Source organism: Phragmites australis, chromosome 21, assembly GCF_958298935.1.
Source record: "Phragmites australis chromosome 21, lpPhrAust1.1, whole genome shotgun sequence".
Lineage (NCBI taxonomy): Eukaryota > Viridiplantae > Streptophyta > Magnoliopsida > Poales > Poaceae > Phragmites > Phragmites australis.
In genome coordinates, this window is record NC_084941.1 from 6,746,832 (window position 1) to 6,765,720 (window position 18,889).

The following is an 18,889-nucleotide window of genomic DNA, read 5'->3' on the forward strand; positions in this document are numbered from 1 at the left end:
TCGACCGTCGGTGGTGGCGCCGATGGCCGTTCTGCTTCCGTCCCTGCGGGGTGGACAGCTGTCTGCCGCTCCTATTCAAACCCTGATTCAGGAGACTACGTCTATCAAGATCATCGATATCTCCGACGACAATGAGGAGACCGACTAGGATCTCCTGCGGAGGGAGAGTGACGAGGAGGAGCAGGTGTCTGCAGAGATGTCGGTGGCTTCAGCGGTGAAGGAGGAGGTCAAGAAGAAGGGGGAGGAGGCCCTGATGGTGGCTCCTTCTTCGTCTTCCGATAGCTCGGGGACCGGTTATTACATCAGCTTCCGCTGCGGTAGGCCGTGGATGAGGTGCATACGCCGCTCTATACGCGGCCCCTGCCGAGACCCGTAGGAGATGAAGGCGGCCTTCGGGGGAGCTTCTGGTGAAGCCGTGGGACATCCTTGTCTTGCGGTTCAACTATGGCCCCACTGCGGGCCATAGTTGCCTTTTCCACCTTGTACTCTTTCTCCCCCTGATTTGCTCTTTCAGGGTCTGCCTCCTCCGTAGCGGCCTTTGTACTGCTACTTCTTTGTACGCGTCCTCCGGATGCACGAGTTGTTAATAATATAATTTAGACCTTTAAGGGTGATTGTATCTCTTTTTGGGCCAAAGTGTAAGGGGATCCTTCGAACAAGTGACCACATGTCTGTGTGCCTTCGTGCCGCACTTCTTCACCCCCTTCGTAGGCGATAGCTGGTTTTTCAGATGACCAAGGTATCGAGACTTCACATAGATCGTAGCCAGCTTCGTTCCTTCGTGGGGAGAGGTGGCCTCGGTAATCTGGTAGCGGTAGACACGTAGGGTAACTAAGGAGGGCTGGGTGAAGTAGTGGCAACTTCGTCGTTCCCGGCCATCGCGTACTCCTCGGGTTCGACATTGGTAGGGCCTTCTTCTAAATTTGTTCCAAATTTCTGACCTAATGAAGTCCGCCTGGAACCTTTAGGGACAAGCTCCGGAGGTGGTCTGCGACCCTCGGGTTCTTAGCCGCTGCCCAGCTCCAGAGGTGATCCGTCTAAAACTTGGTGACGGCGTGTCAAAGGCGAGGCTGAAGGTTAGACGGGAGAGGTGGTCCTCGACCCCCTCGGTCATCAACCGCTGCCCAGCTCTGGAGGTAATCCGTCCGGAGCCTAGCGATGGCGTGTCGGAGGGGAAGCCGAAGGCTAGATGGGAGAGGTGGTCCTTGACCCCCTCGGCCCTTAGCCACTGCCTAGCTCCAGAGGTAATCCGTCTGGAGCCTGGCGACAGCGTGTCAGACGCGAAGTCGAAGACTAGACGGGAGAGGTGGTCCTCGACCCCCTCGACCATTAGCCATTGCCTGGCTCTAAAGGTAATCCGTCCGGAGCTTGGCAACAACGTGTCAGAGGTGAAACCAAAGGCTAGACAGGAGAGGTGGTCCTCGACCCCCTCGGCCTTGAACCACTGCCCGGCTCCAGCGGTAATCCGTTCGAAGCCTGACGACGGCATGTCGAAAGCTACTGCCTCTGCAACGAACAGTTGGGGATTCTATTCCATTTCCCCAGTAGAAGCAGTCGAGATCATCGACATCTCCGAAGAGGATGAGGAGGAAGACGATGTCATATTCAAGTCAAGGTTAAGTGCTCGCTCGTTGGGCAGTGGTGAATCCAATCGGATGACCCCAACTTTATATCCAGGCCAAGCAGCCACATACGCCCAGGAGATGAAGAGGAACCGACGCAGCATCACTTCATGGCGTCTCCCATTAAATCCCTAGGGCTTGTGGCCATATCCCAGTCGTTCCGCCGACATGTGGCAACATCCCACGGCAACGTCTCGTTTTTTCGCACGAACGTCCCGTCACATTAAATGAACCCACGGCTCCTTTCAGCGCATGCCAAGGGCATAGGCACAAGACCCTAAATGAACCCACGCATTATCCAGACAAAATGCACCAGTGACACATCCTATCCTGCTGTTCTCAAACCGGCAAACATGGGAAGTCCCCCGATCCTACACGTAATCTTTACTCTGACAAACTCAAATGATGAGAAGAACCATCACCAAAGATGTCCAAAGAATCTAAATCGGCCTCGGCACGGACCTTGGAGTGCATCACCTCCACCGATGCCCCTCTGGCCTTGGGTCTCGATACCGCATATACCAACTCCAACAGGCTCCAGAGCATGCCTCCTTTGCCAATATGTCTTCGGTCTTCGACTTCAACACCGGATGCACCTCAAACCTCAGCATAAACCTCGGGGTGTGTCATCACCACCAATGCACCATCAGCCTTGAGCTTCGCCATCAACGCTCATGGTTCCCGCCGAAAAACTTCTCAGGGACAGGGAATTGCCTTCGGGCATTCTTGTTACTATTCCAGGTTTTTCTCTACATCCTCTCACCCCTCCGAACATCGAGGCTAGAGAATGAGGGGTACTGTTGGGGGGAAATAGACCAGCTTGAGGACAATAATTGAAGATTGCTATCAAAGATTCCTTTGGAGTCTTCAGTCTCCGGACTCTCAGTAGGAGGCCCAACTTCCGGAGGCTGCAGGGCCCTTCTGGTCACCTCTCCGGTACGTACATGGCCTTCCCAAAACTCGAAGCTACAACAAGCCCCTCCGGAGCCTTTGGCCTCCGAACTCTCAGCAGGAGGCCTGGTCTCCGGAGGCTGCAGACCCCTTCGGGCCACCCCTCCGGTGCCTGTGCGGCCTTCTAAAGACTGAAGATGCAGCAGGTCTCCGAAGATAATATCAAGGAAGAAAGGACATCCCCCTGCAACTGACTTGACGCAAGGTGATGGGCGATTAATGCCGGTGCAAGTGGTGCCTATCCAGACACCCCAGTGCGATGAAAGTCGTCCTGACACCCCCGGTAGAGTAGTGCCGGGCCGCAATTGGCAACTAGCTCACCCCTCAGGGGGTATGCACCACAATAGTTACCATGGTAGATATTTATATTCTATGTAGGGTAAAAAGTAGTTATTCAGGATGAAGCCCAATAATTCGGTCAGGTCCTAGATATTTGTACATCGTAATAACTTGTACACTAAGCTACGTACCACCCTATAAATATGGGGTTATGGTCATCTGGGCAAATGAGAGGTCATAAGAAAACGCTCAACGCAATACACAAGACATAGAGATGCACAAACACAAAGTCATGTTGTGATACTCCCCCTAAACCGATTCATTTTTCTACTATCAATACATTTGTGGTGTTTATTCCTCTCAAACTTCGTCTCAAAACTTGAGTTTCCTCCTTAGAAGAAACTCTCGCGCATACTTGCTGGGGCAAGATGATCTCTTGCTCCAATAACTGCAGCTGCACGCGGCAATGCAGACGGCTTCGAGTCGGTACTCTCAACACCCATGGAGATTCGAGTCAGCAGACAGCTTGGAGCAAGGAGCCATCAGCCAAAGATCTCTCTGGTAGACTAAAAAAAGGGACTGCTCCGATATTTTTGGTAGGGTGGTATCTGAGTTTTCAGCTTATATATCCTCTCATTTCTTGAGTCCTATGATTAGGTCCCATCAAACTCTATATATAAAATTAGTGCGGGCTCATGGCTCATGTACCGGCTGTGTGGCCGGTTTTGCAATTATAAAGTGTAATCATAGTATTATACAAGGGGAAATGATGGTTTTGTGCTTCTTAAGTCACTTGATATCATGTGTTTTAACAGGTGAAATGCGAATTTCCTATTCGTACCATTTTTCACTGACAGTCCAATAGCTAACACACATGAATAGTATAAGTATCAAATATCGAAAATGTGCACAGTCAAAAAGACCCGATCATCACCATCCATTTGAATATATATAAGTGATATTGTACACCTATTGTGTAGTATAATATTCTACATCTAGGCCCAACTTCTAGTCCCACGTGCACAAGCACACCCCCACACCACGTGCATACGAGCCTTGACCCCACGCATGGCCCACCCACGCGCTTGCACAACCGCGCGCCACATGCTTGCCCCTGGCGATCGTGCCTATGCGCGCCCACTCCATGCCCATGCGTCGTTTTTGCTCAAAAGCTAGCCTAGTTGCATTGAGACGTATGTGGCCACTACATGCCTACGTACGTACTAGATGTTTCCAACTTTTGGTCTTATCGTGTGTTACCTGTGTGCAATTGTAAGCAACCATGTGCCCATGTAACACATGCCAGCTCCACCTGTTGCAAGTGTGTGACCAATAATGCATGGGTGCAAGTGAAAACAAAGTGGAAGTTATGTGTACATGTGGCCGCACCATCTAGTAACAGTTCAGCTAGGGTCACACCTATCCTAATCTTTCTCTCCGTATATATGCACCTAGTGATCCATATATCGACGACTGCTACATCTTGCCAATTTTCTGAAGCACTAGATAAATATCTAGATGCTTGTGTCATAGATTCATATGCATGTTCTAGAATAGTTGATGCGGAGATGATGTACTAGGAGATCATCTTGAGTAGTTTTCAATGAAATATGCTTCATTATCATAATATTTTTTGTTGATACATTCCAGAAGTGAACTACTCCTTCTGATGTTTGGTATAGTTATGGTTAAGTACTTATAGCTTAATAGATATTAAGTAGTTTTGAAGTTTCATTAGTTCTGTAGTTAACAGAAGTTCAATAGTTCTTAGTAATAGAATTAGCTCAACATCAAACTATCGACTACTGAATATCCGACTAATGATAAACCTAGAACTACTGAAACTATTGAATACTTGACTACTGGCCAACCTAGAACTACTAAAACTACTAAATACTTGAGGATTACGGACCAACCTAGAACTACTGAAACTACTGAATATATGAGGATTACTGACCAACATATAACTACTGAAACTACTGAAACCGTAAGAAAGTACTGAGAACTACTGAATACTTGACTAAACCGAGAACTACTAAACACGCAAGAATTACTGAACAGATTTTTACAACTGACTAACTGAGAACTATTGAATACCTGACTACTGACTAACTTATAACTACTGAATACCCGACTACTGACTAACCTAGAACTACTGACTAAACTAGAACTACTTTAAACTATTGAATACATTGAGGACTACCGATTTTTTTCACAACTGACAACTACTGAACTTATTGACACATGAGAACTACTAATGATTATGGGATGAGGGGAGGCTACTACTGCCATGGATGAGTTAGTTGCTTAAAAAAAATCAGCGCATACAAAAAATATCATGCATGACGCCATGTTGCTATGCGGGCCACGTGCGCTGACGTGACCACATGACGCGGGGGCGCTCACGCTAGCTCTGGTCCGGGACATGGGCACAGGCGAGCTCACCAGCACGCCATGGGCTAAATTCTCCACATGCCAGTAGCACCATGCAACATCCAGCACACATGACTAATGCACAACAGCTCACCTAGCCACATTATTTTTTCCTAATCCACATGCATGCATGCAACCACCATGCACGAGCACGCTGGGGACGCGTGGCGGGGCACGGGCGGGGCGAGTGGGGCTAAGTGCACGGGGACATGTGGTGGGCCGGACGTGAGTGTAGAATAGCACTATCGTATGTACACACACAAACACGTGAAAGCCATGTGGAAAAACACCTTTTCTTTTCCACCCGTATGCCCTCAAATTTAAAATTTTCCGTCCAAAAACACCTAATACAATTTCGCCGGTGTAATGCATAATGTATACCCCATTTTCCACTACTTTTGGCTTTTGCCATGTCCATTAAATTGCATAAAAATGAAATAAAAATAGAAACAGATAAATTACACTTCTTCATGGTCCTATTCCATCTAACACCTTCCTAAATTCTCATTTAATCTCTTAAATCCCTTTGCCCCCACTTTGTTCAGATTTAGCATAACAAACATGGCTCAAGTACGAAGACTTGCTCTCATGTGCCAAATCCAGTAGGTTTAGTGGTAATGCACAATGCTCGGGCATGCCAGCATGTGCACCCACCTTGGATGACATCCTCACCCACCTTGTCATAGATAGGAGCGCACAACAGAGTCATGTTGCTTGTTTAATACCTTGGTAGAAGAATTCTCAAAACATACTCTGATCCATTGCTCCTCCTTCTGTGTCTTTCGTTTCTCCCAAATCTCCATTTCACTAATGTATCAAATGTCCTTCCTTCCGTTTGTGACTAGAGGTGGGACTTAGGTCGTGCTTTTTTGGGCTAGCCCATGACCCGCTAGCATGACACAACACGAGGACAAAGAGGGCCAGGCCAGCTCAGCATGAACACCGGTCATGTTGGGCCTAGGTGTGAGGCACGACGATCAGCCTAGCATGGCACGAAAAATGGGTTGTGCCTAGACTGACCCAACACGAATATGGCTCGAAAGCATAAGATCTTAGCAGTCCATCAATGCACTCTGTAACTTGCTAGCACCCTCCTTCATGACAAACTATGCACCATCAATTATATGTGTATATGTAGTTGGTGTTTGGTTTGGCGTACACGATGCTAGTGTAACTAATTTTGATGTGGTGTTGGTTAGAATGTCCTCATCAATTAGGCCGTGCCTGAGCAGCTTGGCACAAACCAATCCAACATGCCATTGGGTCATGCTTTGGCCTCACCAAAGCAAGCTAGGCTAGTATGACATAGCCCAATTATCTTATATGGGCTTGATAGGCATGGTCCAAAGGGCCCAAAGCACAAATGGATCAGCTTGACATGGCCCAATTCCCTACCACACATTGGATTGCTTTTATTCCACCTTGAAAGTTTTCTCCTTTATAGATTAAATAGAGAGAACTTTATCATTTCCCAGTATTTTGCTTGACTAAAACAGGCAATGCTACCACATCATCATGTCCCAATAGCGGGCTTATTGTATTTACAATAAGTCCACAAATTCTAAGTGACATAGATGTGGTTAGCCTTTTCCTGTGTCAAATGTAGAAATCAAAAGGCGAACAAGGATAGCAATAAGTCAGGTTGGATACAGACAAAATAGATTTGTACCTGACTTGCCACCTAAATTTGTTACATGACCCATGGGTCAGGTTGGATACAGACGAAACAATCCGTACCTGATCCACCACCCAAATTTTGTTACCCCCACCCATACCTACGAAGTCTGACAGATGAATTCCATTCACGTACCATGCCTACTAGTACCCGATACCCATGGGTTGCCCACAAGTAAGAAACAATAAGCAGCCGCTTTTCCCCTGGAACAGTGTTTGGCTGGCAAGTGATAATTACAAACAACATTGCTCTACACTGATGTTTATGTAAAAAAATAGTCTCGACATAAATGGCATACAAAACAATAGAAGTGCATATGCAATCTTGCATAGACCTAATCATCCAAACTAATTAAATGGGAAGAAATTGTATGGAGACTTCATGAACCAAGCAATCTACCCAGGCCAAGTGGCCAACCTCCCAAAAGAATTCAAGTTGGAGCATCAAATCGGAGTTTCACAAGATTGGAGAGGCACATGAAGATCAGAGCATCAAATTTGAAGGTCAAAACATTCAGCTCGGAGCATCAAATTTCAGATCTTGCAGTGGTGGACCGGCCTTGTGGAGGCACACTCATCGAGAGAATCCCTTCTTACCACTGACAAAGCAGCGGCACTGAGGATGTGGTGACCGCGACAAGTGCGGCAGTCGCAATAGGAAATAGTTACAGGACGACGGCCGGCTACGCGTGGAGCACCAGTCGTCCATGAACCCAAGCGTGCGGCGGATCCCGTCGGCGCATCGCTAGAGTGACTCACGAGTCAACAAGTAGATCCAACTGGCGTTCGGACTGCAGAAGTGCGGCGGTGCAAACTCGGCCAGAAGGAGGATGATGAGAACGACGAGTGTGCTGGAGAATTTGGGATTGGGGATTGATTGTGCGGCAGCTGGCTTAGGGTGTGGCCGTGTGGGGAGGATCGAGGGCGATGAGCTAACACTGTTTATCTGGTAGACCGTGGGTATTCGTGGGTGAATTATAAAATCTGTTCCTGACATATGACCTTATGGGTACCTAATCTGCTGTATCTATAGAGGTAAAAATATAGATCCATATCTATATCTATCAGGCATGATATTTACGGGTACCAAATTCACGGGTAAAATTGTTATCTCTATTAGTAAATATGAAAAAAACCTAATTATTAAGGATTAATTAATTTTTTATCACCTTGCCGGATGGTAACATCTCAAATATCACCCTAAAGAAGTGCATTACCCAAATACCACCAGATCCCTATGAAACTTTGCTTGTTTGCCACTTTCAAACTCTTTTCACTGTCAAATGACATTTTCTATTTTATTGGCAGCTAATGTCAAATGACGCTCCTACCCCTCTGCTTTCCCTTCCTTTCTTTTTCCTTCCCTTCTCCGTGTGGCCTCCTTGTTGAGGGTCCGGTCACTTGGCCCACTATGACAGGATCTGGGTAGTAGGGCACACCTCTGAGGCTGAGCTTGGTGGTTGCACTCAGGGTAGCCACAACAAGCATCAATACCGGTTGATGATTCCTCCTTGGGTGGCCATAGATGAGCATCAAGCAAGCTAAAACTCCCTTACCAGTAAAAGAAAAAGAAGCAACCTTATGTTTGGAAGGATCTACAAGCTAACGGTAGTATAATAGAGGACGAGAGCAATATTCCAAAAGAGAAGAATCCAAGGTCAGTTGAATGAGTTTTTTAGGTGATTTTGAGCACAAATCCCATCCCTAATCGATCTCCTGCAACCACCTCAAATGGATCCGTGCGTCCTTCATCAAGACATTGTTCCACTCTAATAAATCTTGTTCTTCATGTGGATGACCGGTGGTCTAGGGCCAATCTTATGGCCTAGGATAGTGGGATACGATGGAGGTGGGTGGTAAGAGCTTAATCATGATGACAACGCAAAGTGGTCTACCTTGGCGGGCCGTGCTCGTACCTGACCAGGCTATTGTTGTTGTGGTAAGGAGCTATATGGCACAAGGCCATGGAGAGATGCTTGCCATGCTTGGGCAAGAAGCACCTAGACAGAGGAATAAGAGAGGATAAAGAAGAAAGGGTAGAAACAACATTCTCATGTGTTGTCACGCTATAAAAGAATAAAAAATGCCATGTGACACTAAAAAGGTGCTTATAGTGGTAAACAAGCAAAGTTTCGTAGGAACTAGTGGCAATGGGGCGATGCAAGTTGGTGTGATGGTATTTGGAAAGTTGGCATATGGTAGGGTGTAAAAAAATTAGCTCAATTGCTAATGCTCGATGCACCCAACTGCAAAAAGAGCAAATCTAAGTGATTACCTACAAAAAATACTAGCGCATGTACTCGACCGCCATCGTACCACATAGAACCACAAGAATTGCTGAAATACACTTAATTGATGGGTGCTTCGATGTAATATCATCTCTATTTCAGTGACATGTGAGACCATCTGTATCAATGATATATGGGTCAGGGTGACATTTCAGCGAAGTGAGATAAACTGGAGTGCATTTTTATAAGAAATTTGCTAGATATCTGTCGACAAATTTCTTACCAAGAAATATGTCTTGAGTTTCTAACCTTAGGATCCGCAACAAGATTCGTGCTCCAGCCATCAGAACATTTTCTTCTTCGGCGAGCTCTCATCATCCCAGATGAGGCCATCGACATCTCCGGTGAGGGTTAGGGGGTTCGGGTTGGAGTTAGGATTTAGGATTTTCACAGGTTTGGTGACCCCCGACTATAGAGGGATGGTCAGGGAGTTCGTCAGACAGGCGGTGGGCGGGACGGCGAGGCAACAGGGGTGTCGTCCGCCACGAGTGGTGGTGGACCGCTGGTTGGGCGAGGATGGCAGCGGGGGGCGTTGTGGTCGCATCGGTTAGCGAGGGAGCGGTCGCGGCTTTGACGGCATTGGCACCATCAGAGCCAATCATGACGGTGGCAGAGGCAAGGGAGCGTGGATCCATTGCCGTCGACATGGAAGAAGGAGCATGCGAAGGGGGAGGGGAGGGGAGGTGGAGGAAGTTTGGTGGCGAAGGAGCTCATCGGCGGTCCACACCGGAGTTAGGCATGGCGCCGGCTAGACGGCGGGGAGGCAGCGCACAAGACGGGGACAGAACGAAAGAAGCGGCGGCAAGGAGTGGATGAGAATGGGAGTCCAGCGCTCCGAAGGAGGCCTTAAAAGGCGTGAGGGCATCTGATCCGTTGATTCAAATGGCTCCAATAAAATCTCTCTCTCTCTCTAAAAAAAAAAAGAAAGACACCAATAAAAACTCCTACGCTACGCGGCATCGTCCTCGGTGCGGTTACTCCCGGCGACGACGACCACACCGAGGCGAGTCAGCCATGAATCCCTTCGCGAAGAAGCCAACGCCCCGAGGTACGATCGCGCATCCCCTCCCCCCCCCCCCCCCCAATTCTCGATCAAAATTCGTTCGGATTCTTAATTTCGTTTGCTCGCTTTCGGTTGTCGCCCCTGCGCATCTCGAATCCGAATCGATTCTTAATTTCGTTTGCTCCTGGGAGCTGGCGAGGAGCTCTAGGGCTCCGCTCTCCCTTGGCTAGCGCTTTCGTTCTGTTCCAGGCTCTAATTTCGGTTCTTGTTGTGCAGAGGTGATGCGGAGCAGCAAGCGCGACCTGACGAATGCTACACGAGGTGATTGGTTCCGTCCCTGGCTGCGCGCTTATACTTTACTAGAAGATTGTTTTGCCTCACGCTGAATGGTTGTATGCTTAAATTTTGCGAGTCGCAAATAAAAGCCTTTTCCTGGTATTCGATTGTTCCTGATCAACAGTAATGGCTGCGTGTAACTTTCGTTTAGGCTGGCTTTAAGACACCAGCGCTCTTATTTTGAGTAAATCAGATATTAGGTGTTCTAGCATAATTAGCGTTCCATGTATACTCCAAATACGAAGGCCTGGTACGTTTGCTCATTTTGGTAGGCATTTTGCTAAGCGTCTGATCAGGTTTTAGAGGTGTAGAGTGAGCACTTGTTGAGCTGATAAAAAAATAGGGTAGCAGTTGAGTTTTTGGTGGTATAGTGCTCTCAGCGTCGTGAATTGTAAGCATGGTTATTAAGACGTAAAGGCGAGGCGTGACGACTCACTACCGCCTTACCACCTTAGTGCCTAAGGTGTGAGGCGTGGTCACGCCATATCATCATCCTATCCTAGTAAAGTAGTAAGCATAGCTACAAATTCAAGGGGTAATTCAGGAGCATGTCATTACCTTGATGTTGCTTCTTGTTGAGCCCAATAATTCTCCTTTTGCTGTAGCTTCCTCCCATGTAGGCCCCAGCTTCCTTGAAATAACATGCTGCCATTATGCAGAAGAAATAATTTAGTAACTGAGCAAAAGTAGGGTAAGCAGCAGCACCAAAAAAAAAAAAAAAAAAAAAGAAGACAGAGATGAGAGGGCAAATGACAGTATCACACCACAAAGCAAGTGTGGGACAGTGCATCAATAGTTCAGTATACAACACAACATCAATACATCTTAGTTTTGAAGAGAAGTAGAGAACTAGTCCACTAAACAATCAAAATACTACATTACTACTACACTTATAGCAGTTAAGCACACTCAATAGTAGTCATCATCCATAGTAAAGGCATCTGAACTGCCACCATCACCACCAGCTTGGTCACCACTATCTTGAGCAACAATAGGTACTACTTCACCGTAGTCATCAACTTCCTTATCATCAACCGCATAATCTTCATCTTCTTCTCCATCCTCTTCATTCCTTAACTCCAAGTCTTCAACCTCCTCTTCTTCATGCAATCTTACTGAAGTACAGGAACTAGAAACTGCATGCCGCTTTCGAGCATAGGTTATACTAAAATCATGTGACTCATGTCCACACCCATCACCACGGCCTCTCCTAGGAAAATTGCGACCTTGAAGCATGGTTGATGCACCAACAGCATCATCAACTTGCTGCCATGTAATGCCATCAATCAAGCCCACAGCCATTGTAAATGGGTTCCGCATCCAAGTCAACCCATTCATTGTTCCAATCAAATTCTTCCAAGCACAATGGGTTAAAGCTACTTGATCCTTTCTCACACTGCTTTTGGAACCTCGCTGACATCTTCCGATTATATTGAACATACACCAAATCATTCAACCTCTATTGTTCTAACATGTTTCTTTTCTTAGTATGGATCTGCAATAGCAAATTTAATACTTGAATTTGAATGATATTTATGATTGACAAATGCTGAAATGAATATGTTCCTTAGTTACTTACAAACTCAAATGTGCTCCAATTGCGTTCATAGCCAAAAGAAGAAGTACATAGACTAACAATCCGCTTTGCAAATCTTTGGAGCTCTACTGCTTTGCCACCATATGAACGCCACCATTCAACTAGATTAGACATCAGAGAGCATCACAAAACATGCTTATATTAGAATTTAGAATTAGGAAACAATCAAGTTTATATAGAATAGGATTGTAGGACTTACGAGGAGTCTTCGTTTTAAGATTATTGATTGCAATTTTATTTGCAAAGCTGTCCCGTAGGTCCTCATATTCAATAGCTAGCTCATCAATCTTGTTTTGAAGATTGTCATCAGTCACCATTCTTGCAAGAACATCGGTGAATGAAGACCTTAGTTTACCAGCCTGCACATCATCCTTTTTTATGTCAAAATATTTATTTGGATTAAAAAACAATGCAGCCCCATAAAGCTTTTGGTCCATTTGATCCTTCCAACGCCAGTCAATAATGGCCAATATTTTCTTAAGCAAGTTTTCCTTGGCCCTGGTAGGGAAATTCTCAGTGATTTTCTTCTTTGCATGGTCCATACAAAATGCAACCTCCGGCATTGCAGGCCTCTCATCCCCATCAACAATCCTCAACAAAACAGTAAGAGGTTGTGAAGCTCTCAGACAATCCTCAACTGAGTTCCAAAATTCCAATGAGAGAATGATGTCATGCACATTTCTCCTTGCCTCTGTGCCTACCAATTTGGACTTAGTCCAATCATCACTAACAAATAGGAATTTCGAAGCATCCCTGTGAGTGTGCATGCTGCGTAAAGTGAGAAAAGCAGTAGCAAAACGAGTAGCTGCAGGTCTAACAAGATCCCTCCCACCTGCCTTCTCCCGCATTGCATCAAGAAGCCTACCATGCCTATAAATAAATGTGGTAACACACTTGGCACGTGAAATAGGCTTTTTAAACTCTTTCATTTTGCCAATCTCCTCCAGCATGAGGTCCAAGCAATGTGCAGCACATGGGGTCCAAAACAACGTAGGATCTTTTCCATGAGAAGCTTGCCTGCTGCCTTGTAATTAGCACCATTATCGGTGACTAATTGTACAACCTTGCCCCTTCCAATGACATCAATTCTCTGCTGCAATACATCAGCCAACATCCTTGCGTCATGTACCTGACTTGATGCATCAATAGACTCTAAGAAGAAAGTCCCCTCTGGACTATTGACTAGGAAATTAATCAAGTGTCGTCCCCGCCTATCCGTCCATACATCTGACATGAGTGTACAACCATATTGATTCCAAGCCTCCTCATGCTTCTCCTTTAGTTTGTTGGCCTGTTCCACAGCCTTTTGAAGAAATGGCACCCTCACCTCATGGTAGCTAGGAGGCATATATCCAGGTCCATACTGCCAATGGCCTCACACATAATCTCAAAGCTCCTTGATCTGATAGCACTGAATGGTATGGCACACTCATAGAAAAAATTGGCCACATGCATGTTGACCTCATCTCTTTTGTTCCTTCGTTCTCATCCTTCCCTCCATGGTACTTTGTTTAGGACCATGCTTGGAATGCCTTTCCTGAACCACTTCCTCAGGTTTTGTCTGAAGCATGCTAATTACTGTCTTGGTTTGTTTGGGTTTAGGGGGTATGGCTGAAAACTTGAGAGTTGATTGCTTCCTTTTGGCAGCTGTCCCTGAACTTGGATGTTGCACAACAACAGCTGATTCAGTGGTGACATTCTCCTGAACTTGGCCCTCCCTTGATACCTCTTGAACACCATCATCATCATCATCTAGGTTCAGCGGCCTCCTTCTTCTATTCTTAACCAATGCTGCTTTCATCTCCCTTGCAATTTCTGGAGTTGTGAGGTGGCATTTCACAGCATTTGAATATCCACCTACAAGATGCTCCTTCAATCTCTTGATTCCTGCATATACTCTAGTGCCACAGAGAGTACACTCAACCAAATCTCTGTTTCCAAGTACCGGCTGGCCAGTAGCCATACTTCCACCCAGGATCACTAGACTTGGCCTTCCTTTTAGGATCAGTCTTTGGATCATAATGAACTAAAGCTGATGCTGCGCTGCCTGGACTTGCATCTCCTGGTCCTGACATTGTGATGAATTGCTACCAAGTGCTACCAAACACTGGAGTTGGAGGGCGAGGGCGGGAGCTGGAAAACAGAAGGCGAGGGCGGGAGCTGGAGGGCGGTGGCGCAGGAGCTGGAGGACGGCGAGGGCAGGAGCTGCCGCGGCAGCTAGAGGGCGGCGAGGGAGGGAGTTGGTGTAGGAGCTGGAGGGTGGTGGCACGGGAGCTGGAGGATGGCAAGGGCGGGAGCCGCTACGGCAGCTGGAGGGCGGCAAGGGATCCGGCGCGGGAGCTGGAGGGCAGTGGCGCGGGAGCTGGAGGACGGCGAGGGAGGGAGCCGCTGCGGCAGCTGGAGGGTAGAGAGGGAGGGAGTCGGCATAGGAGCTGGAGGGCGGTGGTGCGGGAGCTAGAGGACGACGAGGGCGGGAGTTGCCGCGGCAGCTAGAGGGTGGCGAGGGAGGGAGTCGGCGCAGGAGCTGGCGGCGGTGTGGTGCGGCGCAATGGAGGTTGGATCTGGCGTCTTCGCGGCGTGGCGCAGGAGCTGGAGGTTGGCTCTCTCCCTCTGTGTTCTCGCTCTCCCTCCTCTCTCCTGCTTATCGCGCCAATTTTGGATTCCCTCCTCTCTCTTCTGCTTCTTCCCGCTAGAGGCTACAGGCTGCCCATATGGCGCCCGCCTCATCCCACCCTAAGCCAAGGAGACGCTTTATGGCCACCTTATGGATGCATTGCGAATAAAGCGGACGCCATACCACTTCAAAACGTGGCGTCCAGCATGGCGTCATCCTCTGGCCACCTTACTGCTTAAGCGACGCCTTAATAGCCATTTTGGAGCTTGGCTTTCTCCCTCTGTGTTCTCTCTCTCCCTCCTCTCTCCTGCTTATCGTGCCAATTTTGGATTCCTTCCTCTCTCTCCTGCTTCTTCCCGCCAGAGGCTACGGGCTGCCCATATGGCACCCGTCTCAACCCCCCCTCCCCCCCCCCCCGCGCCCTAAGCCATGGAGATGCTTTATGGACGCCTTGCAAATAAAGCGGACGCCATACCACTCCAAAAGCGTGGCGTCCAACATGGCGTTGCCCTCTGGCCGCCTTACTGCTTAAGCGACGCCTTAATAACCATGATTGTAAGATGGTAACCCCAAAATAAAAACTTGTACTCCTTTCCAGCTTTCTGTATAAAAGCCGGGCCAAGGTCTTTGATCTAATGTACACCCCAAATGCACAATGATTGAATCTTGTTTTGGAGTGAGTCTATTTATTTGAAAATGTACCTTGGAGGACTTGATAGGCAGTCATAGTTATCTTGAATCATGAAACATGAAGGAAATGCTATTCTGCATCTAGATTTAGAGTACAGGCTACTTGTACCCTCTTGAGCAATATCTTTTCCCCAAAGTTGAAAGCTATGCAGGTTGTGAAGTTATTTAATGCATGAGGTGTGTCATTGCAGGAATCGAGAGGGATATTGCAACATTACAGCAAGAGGTATGAATATTCAATCACATCACTAGTGTTTTTTTTTCTCGAACACGCAGGAGAACTGCGTATCATTATATATTAAGAAGAAGAAAAAGGGGTATAAAACCCCCCCAAAAAAAAAAAACAGCAACACCACACACACCGCACCTCACTCAAAAAAGACTTGACCTCGACCGAGAAAGAGAGCCCTAGTTTGCACTTGGCACTAGAGCGAGGAGATGAGAAATTCCTCTAGCCCCAGCCAGACTCCATAGAAGTAACTCCTCTCTAATGAGCAACAAAACACCATTCAGGTTGGGGGTAAACCCATCAAACACGCAGCGATTGCGATGATTCCAGATTGACCAAGCCACCAAAATTATGATAGAATTGAGCCCTTTTTTAAACCGACCATCCACACATCACTAGTGTTGTCTGAATAATGAGGAAAAATTCCTTGCATATTCTGTCAATTTGGAAACTGCTTTATATGTTCATACTTCATGGTCAATTAATAATTTGTTAAGCTGAGATATATACTTAGCAAGCTCTGTATAATCTTAGAATTATGTCTGCATCATATTGAATCTTGAAATATATGATACTCCATTTCACAACCACTGCCTTTCCGTCCTGTGTTCTACTATTTCGTTTGGTTGATGCAGTTGAATGAGCAACAACAGCTGGTTTACAGTTTCTTTTCTCAATAACAGGAGAAGAAGCTAGTTGCTGAAATCAAAAGGACTGCAAAAACTGGCAATGAGGTTTTTATTCTTATATTCATTTTCAGTTCAGTAATTTCGTTCTAGACCATACATTTAGGTTCTAATGATTTCCTTCTCTTTTGCAGGCAGCAGTGAAAATTCTAGCCCGTCAGCTGATCAGGTTAAGGCAGCAGATTTCTAACTTACAAGGTAGCCGTGCTCAGATTCGGGGGATTGCGACACATACACAGGTGAAAATACTGTTCCCCCTTTTACTTTCTTCCTCATATAGTCTGGTTAATTAGTTTTTTGATTTTGGTGGTGAACTGTGTCCTTAGGCAGTGCATGCCAACACTTCAGTAGCTACTGGCTTGCAAAGTGCAAGCAAAGCGATGGGGGCTTTGAATAAGGTAATTTCCTCACATGTTTACATTCGAAAGATCAAGTATATATTTTATATGTAAATAGTAGAATGTGTTTCTCCAGTAAGTTCCATTTCTTGAAGCAGCAACTTCTTTTGCATGTTTGAATTTAACTGAACTGTACAATATAATTTTTCATAATCAAATACACATCTTTCACCAGTAAGTTCCATTTCTTGAAGCAGCAACTTCTTTTTCATGTTTGAATTTAACTGGACTGCACAATATAATTTTTCATAATCAAATACACATCTTCTACCAAGTGTGTACCTTTAATTTTTCTTTTGTTTTTTACTTGCAGCAAATGGCACCTGCCAAGCAGATGAAGGTAATGCAAGAATTCCAAAAACAGTCAGCACAAATGGATATGACGGTATGCAATCTTTCTTCGGAGCTTGGTAGAGTGATTTCTTGCAATAGGACATGATATTACATTTTCTTTTTCTACGGAAGCTTTCACGAGTGTGACGTGTTTTTGCATGTTAGTATGTGAAAAAAATGCTTTTGATGGGATGCACTGGCTAACCTTATGCATTGTGCAGAATGAGATGATGTCTGATTCCATTGACAATATCTTAGACGATGATCAGGCTGAGGAAGAGACTGAAGAACTTGCTAACCAGGTCATTTCTGTTATCTGTTTTAAGAGCAAATTGCTAGCTTATGCTTGAAATGTTTTTCATTTTATGTTTCTTTCATAGGCCCTACACTATTTTATTATTCATTCTATTTATTGTCAATATCTTTTAGGTTCTGGATGAGATTGGTGTTGATATTGCCTCACAGGTAGTTGAAGATGCTAACACAATCCTTACTCCATATTCTATCCTTTTGTTTTAAACTTCTCTCACCCTTTTCCTCCTTGTAGTTGTCCTCCGCTCCTAAAGGAAGAATCGCTGGAAAGAAGGTTCAGGCTGATGAAAGGTACACATGATCCTTGACCCACACTTATATATAGTATTTTGCTCCTTCACTACTTCCCCTTCCTCCCTTGCAATGGTTGCTGTATCTTTTTCACTAGAAATCGCTATGACCAAGAAGCCAGGCTTACTATTTAAGCTCCCTGACAATGTTGTTTTGCCATTTATCAAAATATTTAAGAGATCCCATACAAAACTAGGATCTAACTGCTATAGCCCCTGTATTATTGTGGTATGATAAATTGAATAAATTCTTTAAGTCGTAATCAAATTGTGAAGTAATATTTTCAATGTTTTGGAACTTGTCCCTTGATTGTATCCATGATATTTTGTCTGCATTCCTGAAACAAAGAAAATACGATGGCTGATGTAAGATTTAACATTTTTACTGTTTGGAGCACAATTGCTGACATAAATCACTCACCACAAGCTATTCTCTGTAATTAATTATCTGAGCTGAATATAGTGGCTTACAATCGCGCTTCCCTTGCTTCTACGAATTTACACCTGTAACTGATATTGTTTCCACGTTACTAAACATTGTGTCTCGTTACTTAAAAAAAATAACAAACATTGTGTCTCTTTTTGGGGTAAAAATACTCTGCTTCTCTTATTTGCAGTTCAGAGCTGGAGGAACTAGAGAAGAGGCTGGCTGCTCTGAAAAATCCATGAGACGGCACCTGTTCGCAAACCTTTCTCTACGCACATAATCATCCTGCCGTGTACTTCGTTTCAAATTCTTATTAGAAACTCGAGAGCTTGCATTTGTAAATACTGGATGGAAGATGGTGCGAGCACCAGATGTTACTGCAGTTCACATACAAGCCATCACGCAGAAGGTGATGGTGCTGTGCTTAACGTGACGTGAATCAGGGCACGGAGAGCTTCGTTAGGCCAGCGACGATACATGGTTGTGACTTGTGTGATCGTGTAAAGAATTTAAAGCTTTTACATGACGTCCTTTTGTTTCCAATCCAGTGTAGGTGTTTTTCGTTGCACATACTGCTCGTTTGCACCGTGCGTTGATGCTGATGTTTCGGTGGATTCCAGGTCGGGGACTGGTGAGTAAAACTGGGAAGTTAAGAGGGACCCAATTGTTTATATTGAAAGAAGAAGGACCTACCAAAACAACCGGCGCCTTTTTTCTCAAAATTGTT

At 45.8% G+C, this 18,889-nt stretch overlaps 1 protein-coding gene across 1 annotated transcript; it reads left to right on the top strand.

The window, feature by feature from the left end:
• The first annotated feature begins 10,141 nt into the window (after positions 1–10,141).
• LOC133903015 (vacuolar protein sorting-associated protein 2 homolog 3) lies at positions 10,142–18,705 on the top strand. Its single transcript, XM_062344348.1, has 11 exons — positions 10,142–10,295; positions 10,527–10,571; positions 15,679–15,713; positions 16,400–16,450; positions 16,537–16,641; positions 16,729–16,800; positions 17,114–17,185; positions 17,355–17,435; positions 17,563–17,598; positions 17,681–17,736; positions 18,353–18,705. The coding sequence occupies exons 1-11, from the start codon at positions 10,262–10,264 to the stop codon at positions 18,402–18,404; spliced, it is 639 nt and encodes a 212-aa protein (XP_062200332.1). The 5' UTR covers positions 10,142–10,261; the 3' UTR covers positions 18,405–18,705.
• The last annotated feature ends 184 nt before the right edge of the window (positions 18,706–18,889 follow it).

Excerpts from the sequence above, each read along its gene's own strand:
- LOC133903015 (XM_062344348.1), top strand. The coding sequence starts at position 10,262 with ATGAATCCCTTCGCGAAGAAGCCAACGCCCCGAG. Across the intron at positions 16,642-16,728 it reads GGATTGCGACACATACACAG|GCAGTGCATGCCAACACTTC; the intron begins GTGAAAATACTG and ends CTGTGTCCTTAG. Across the intron at positions 17,737-18,352 it reads AAGGTTCAGGCTGATGAAAG|TTCAGAGCTGGAGGAACTAG; the intron begins GTACACATGATC and ends TCTTATTTGCAG.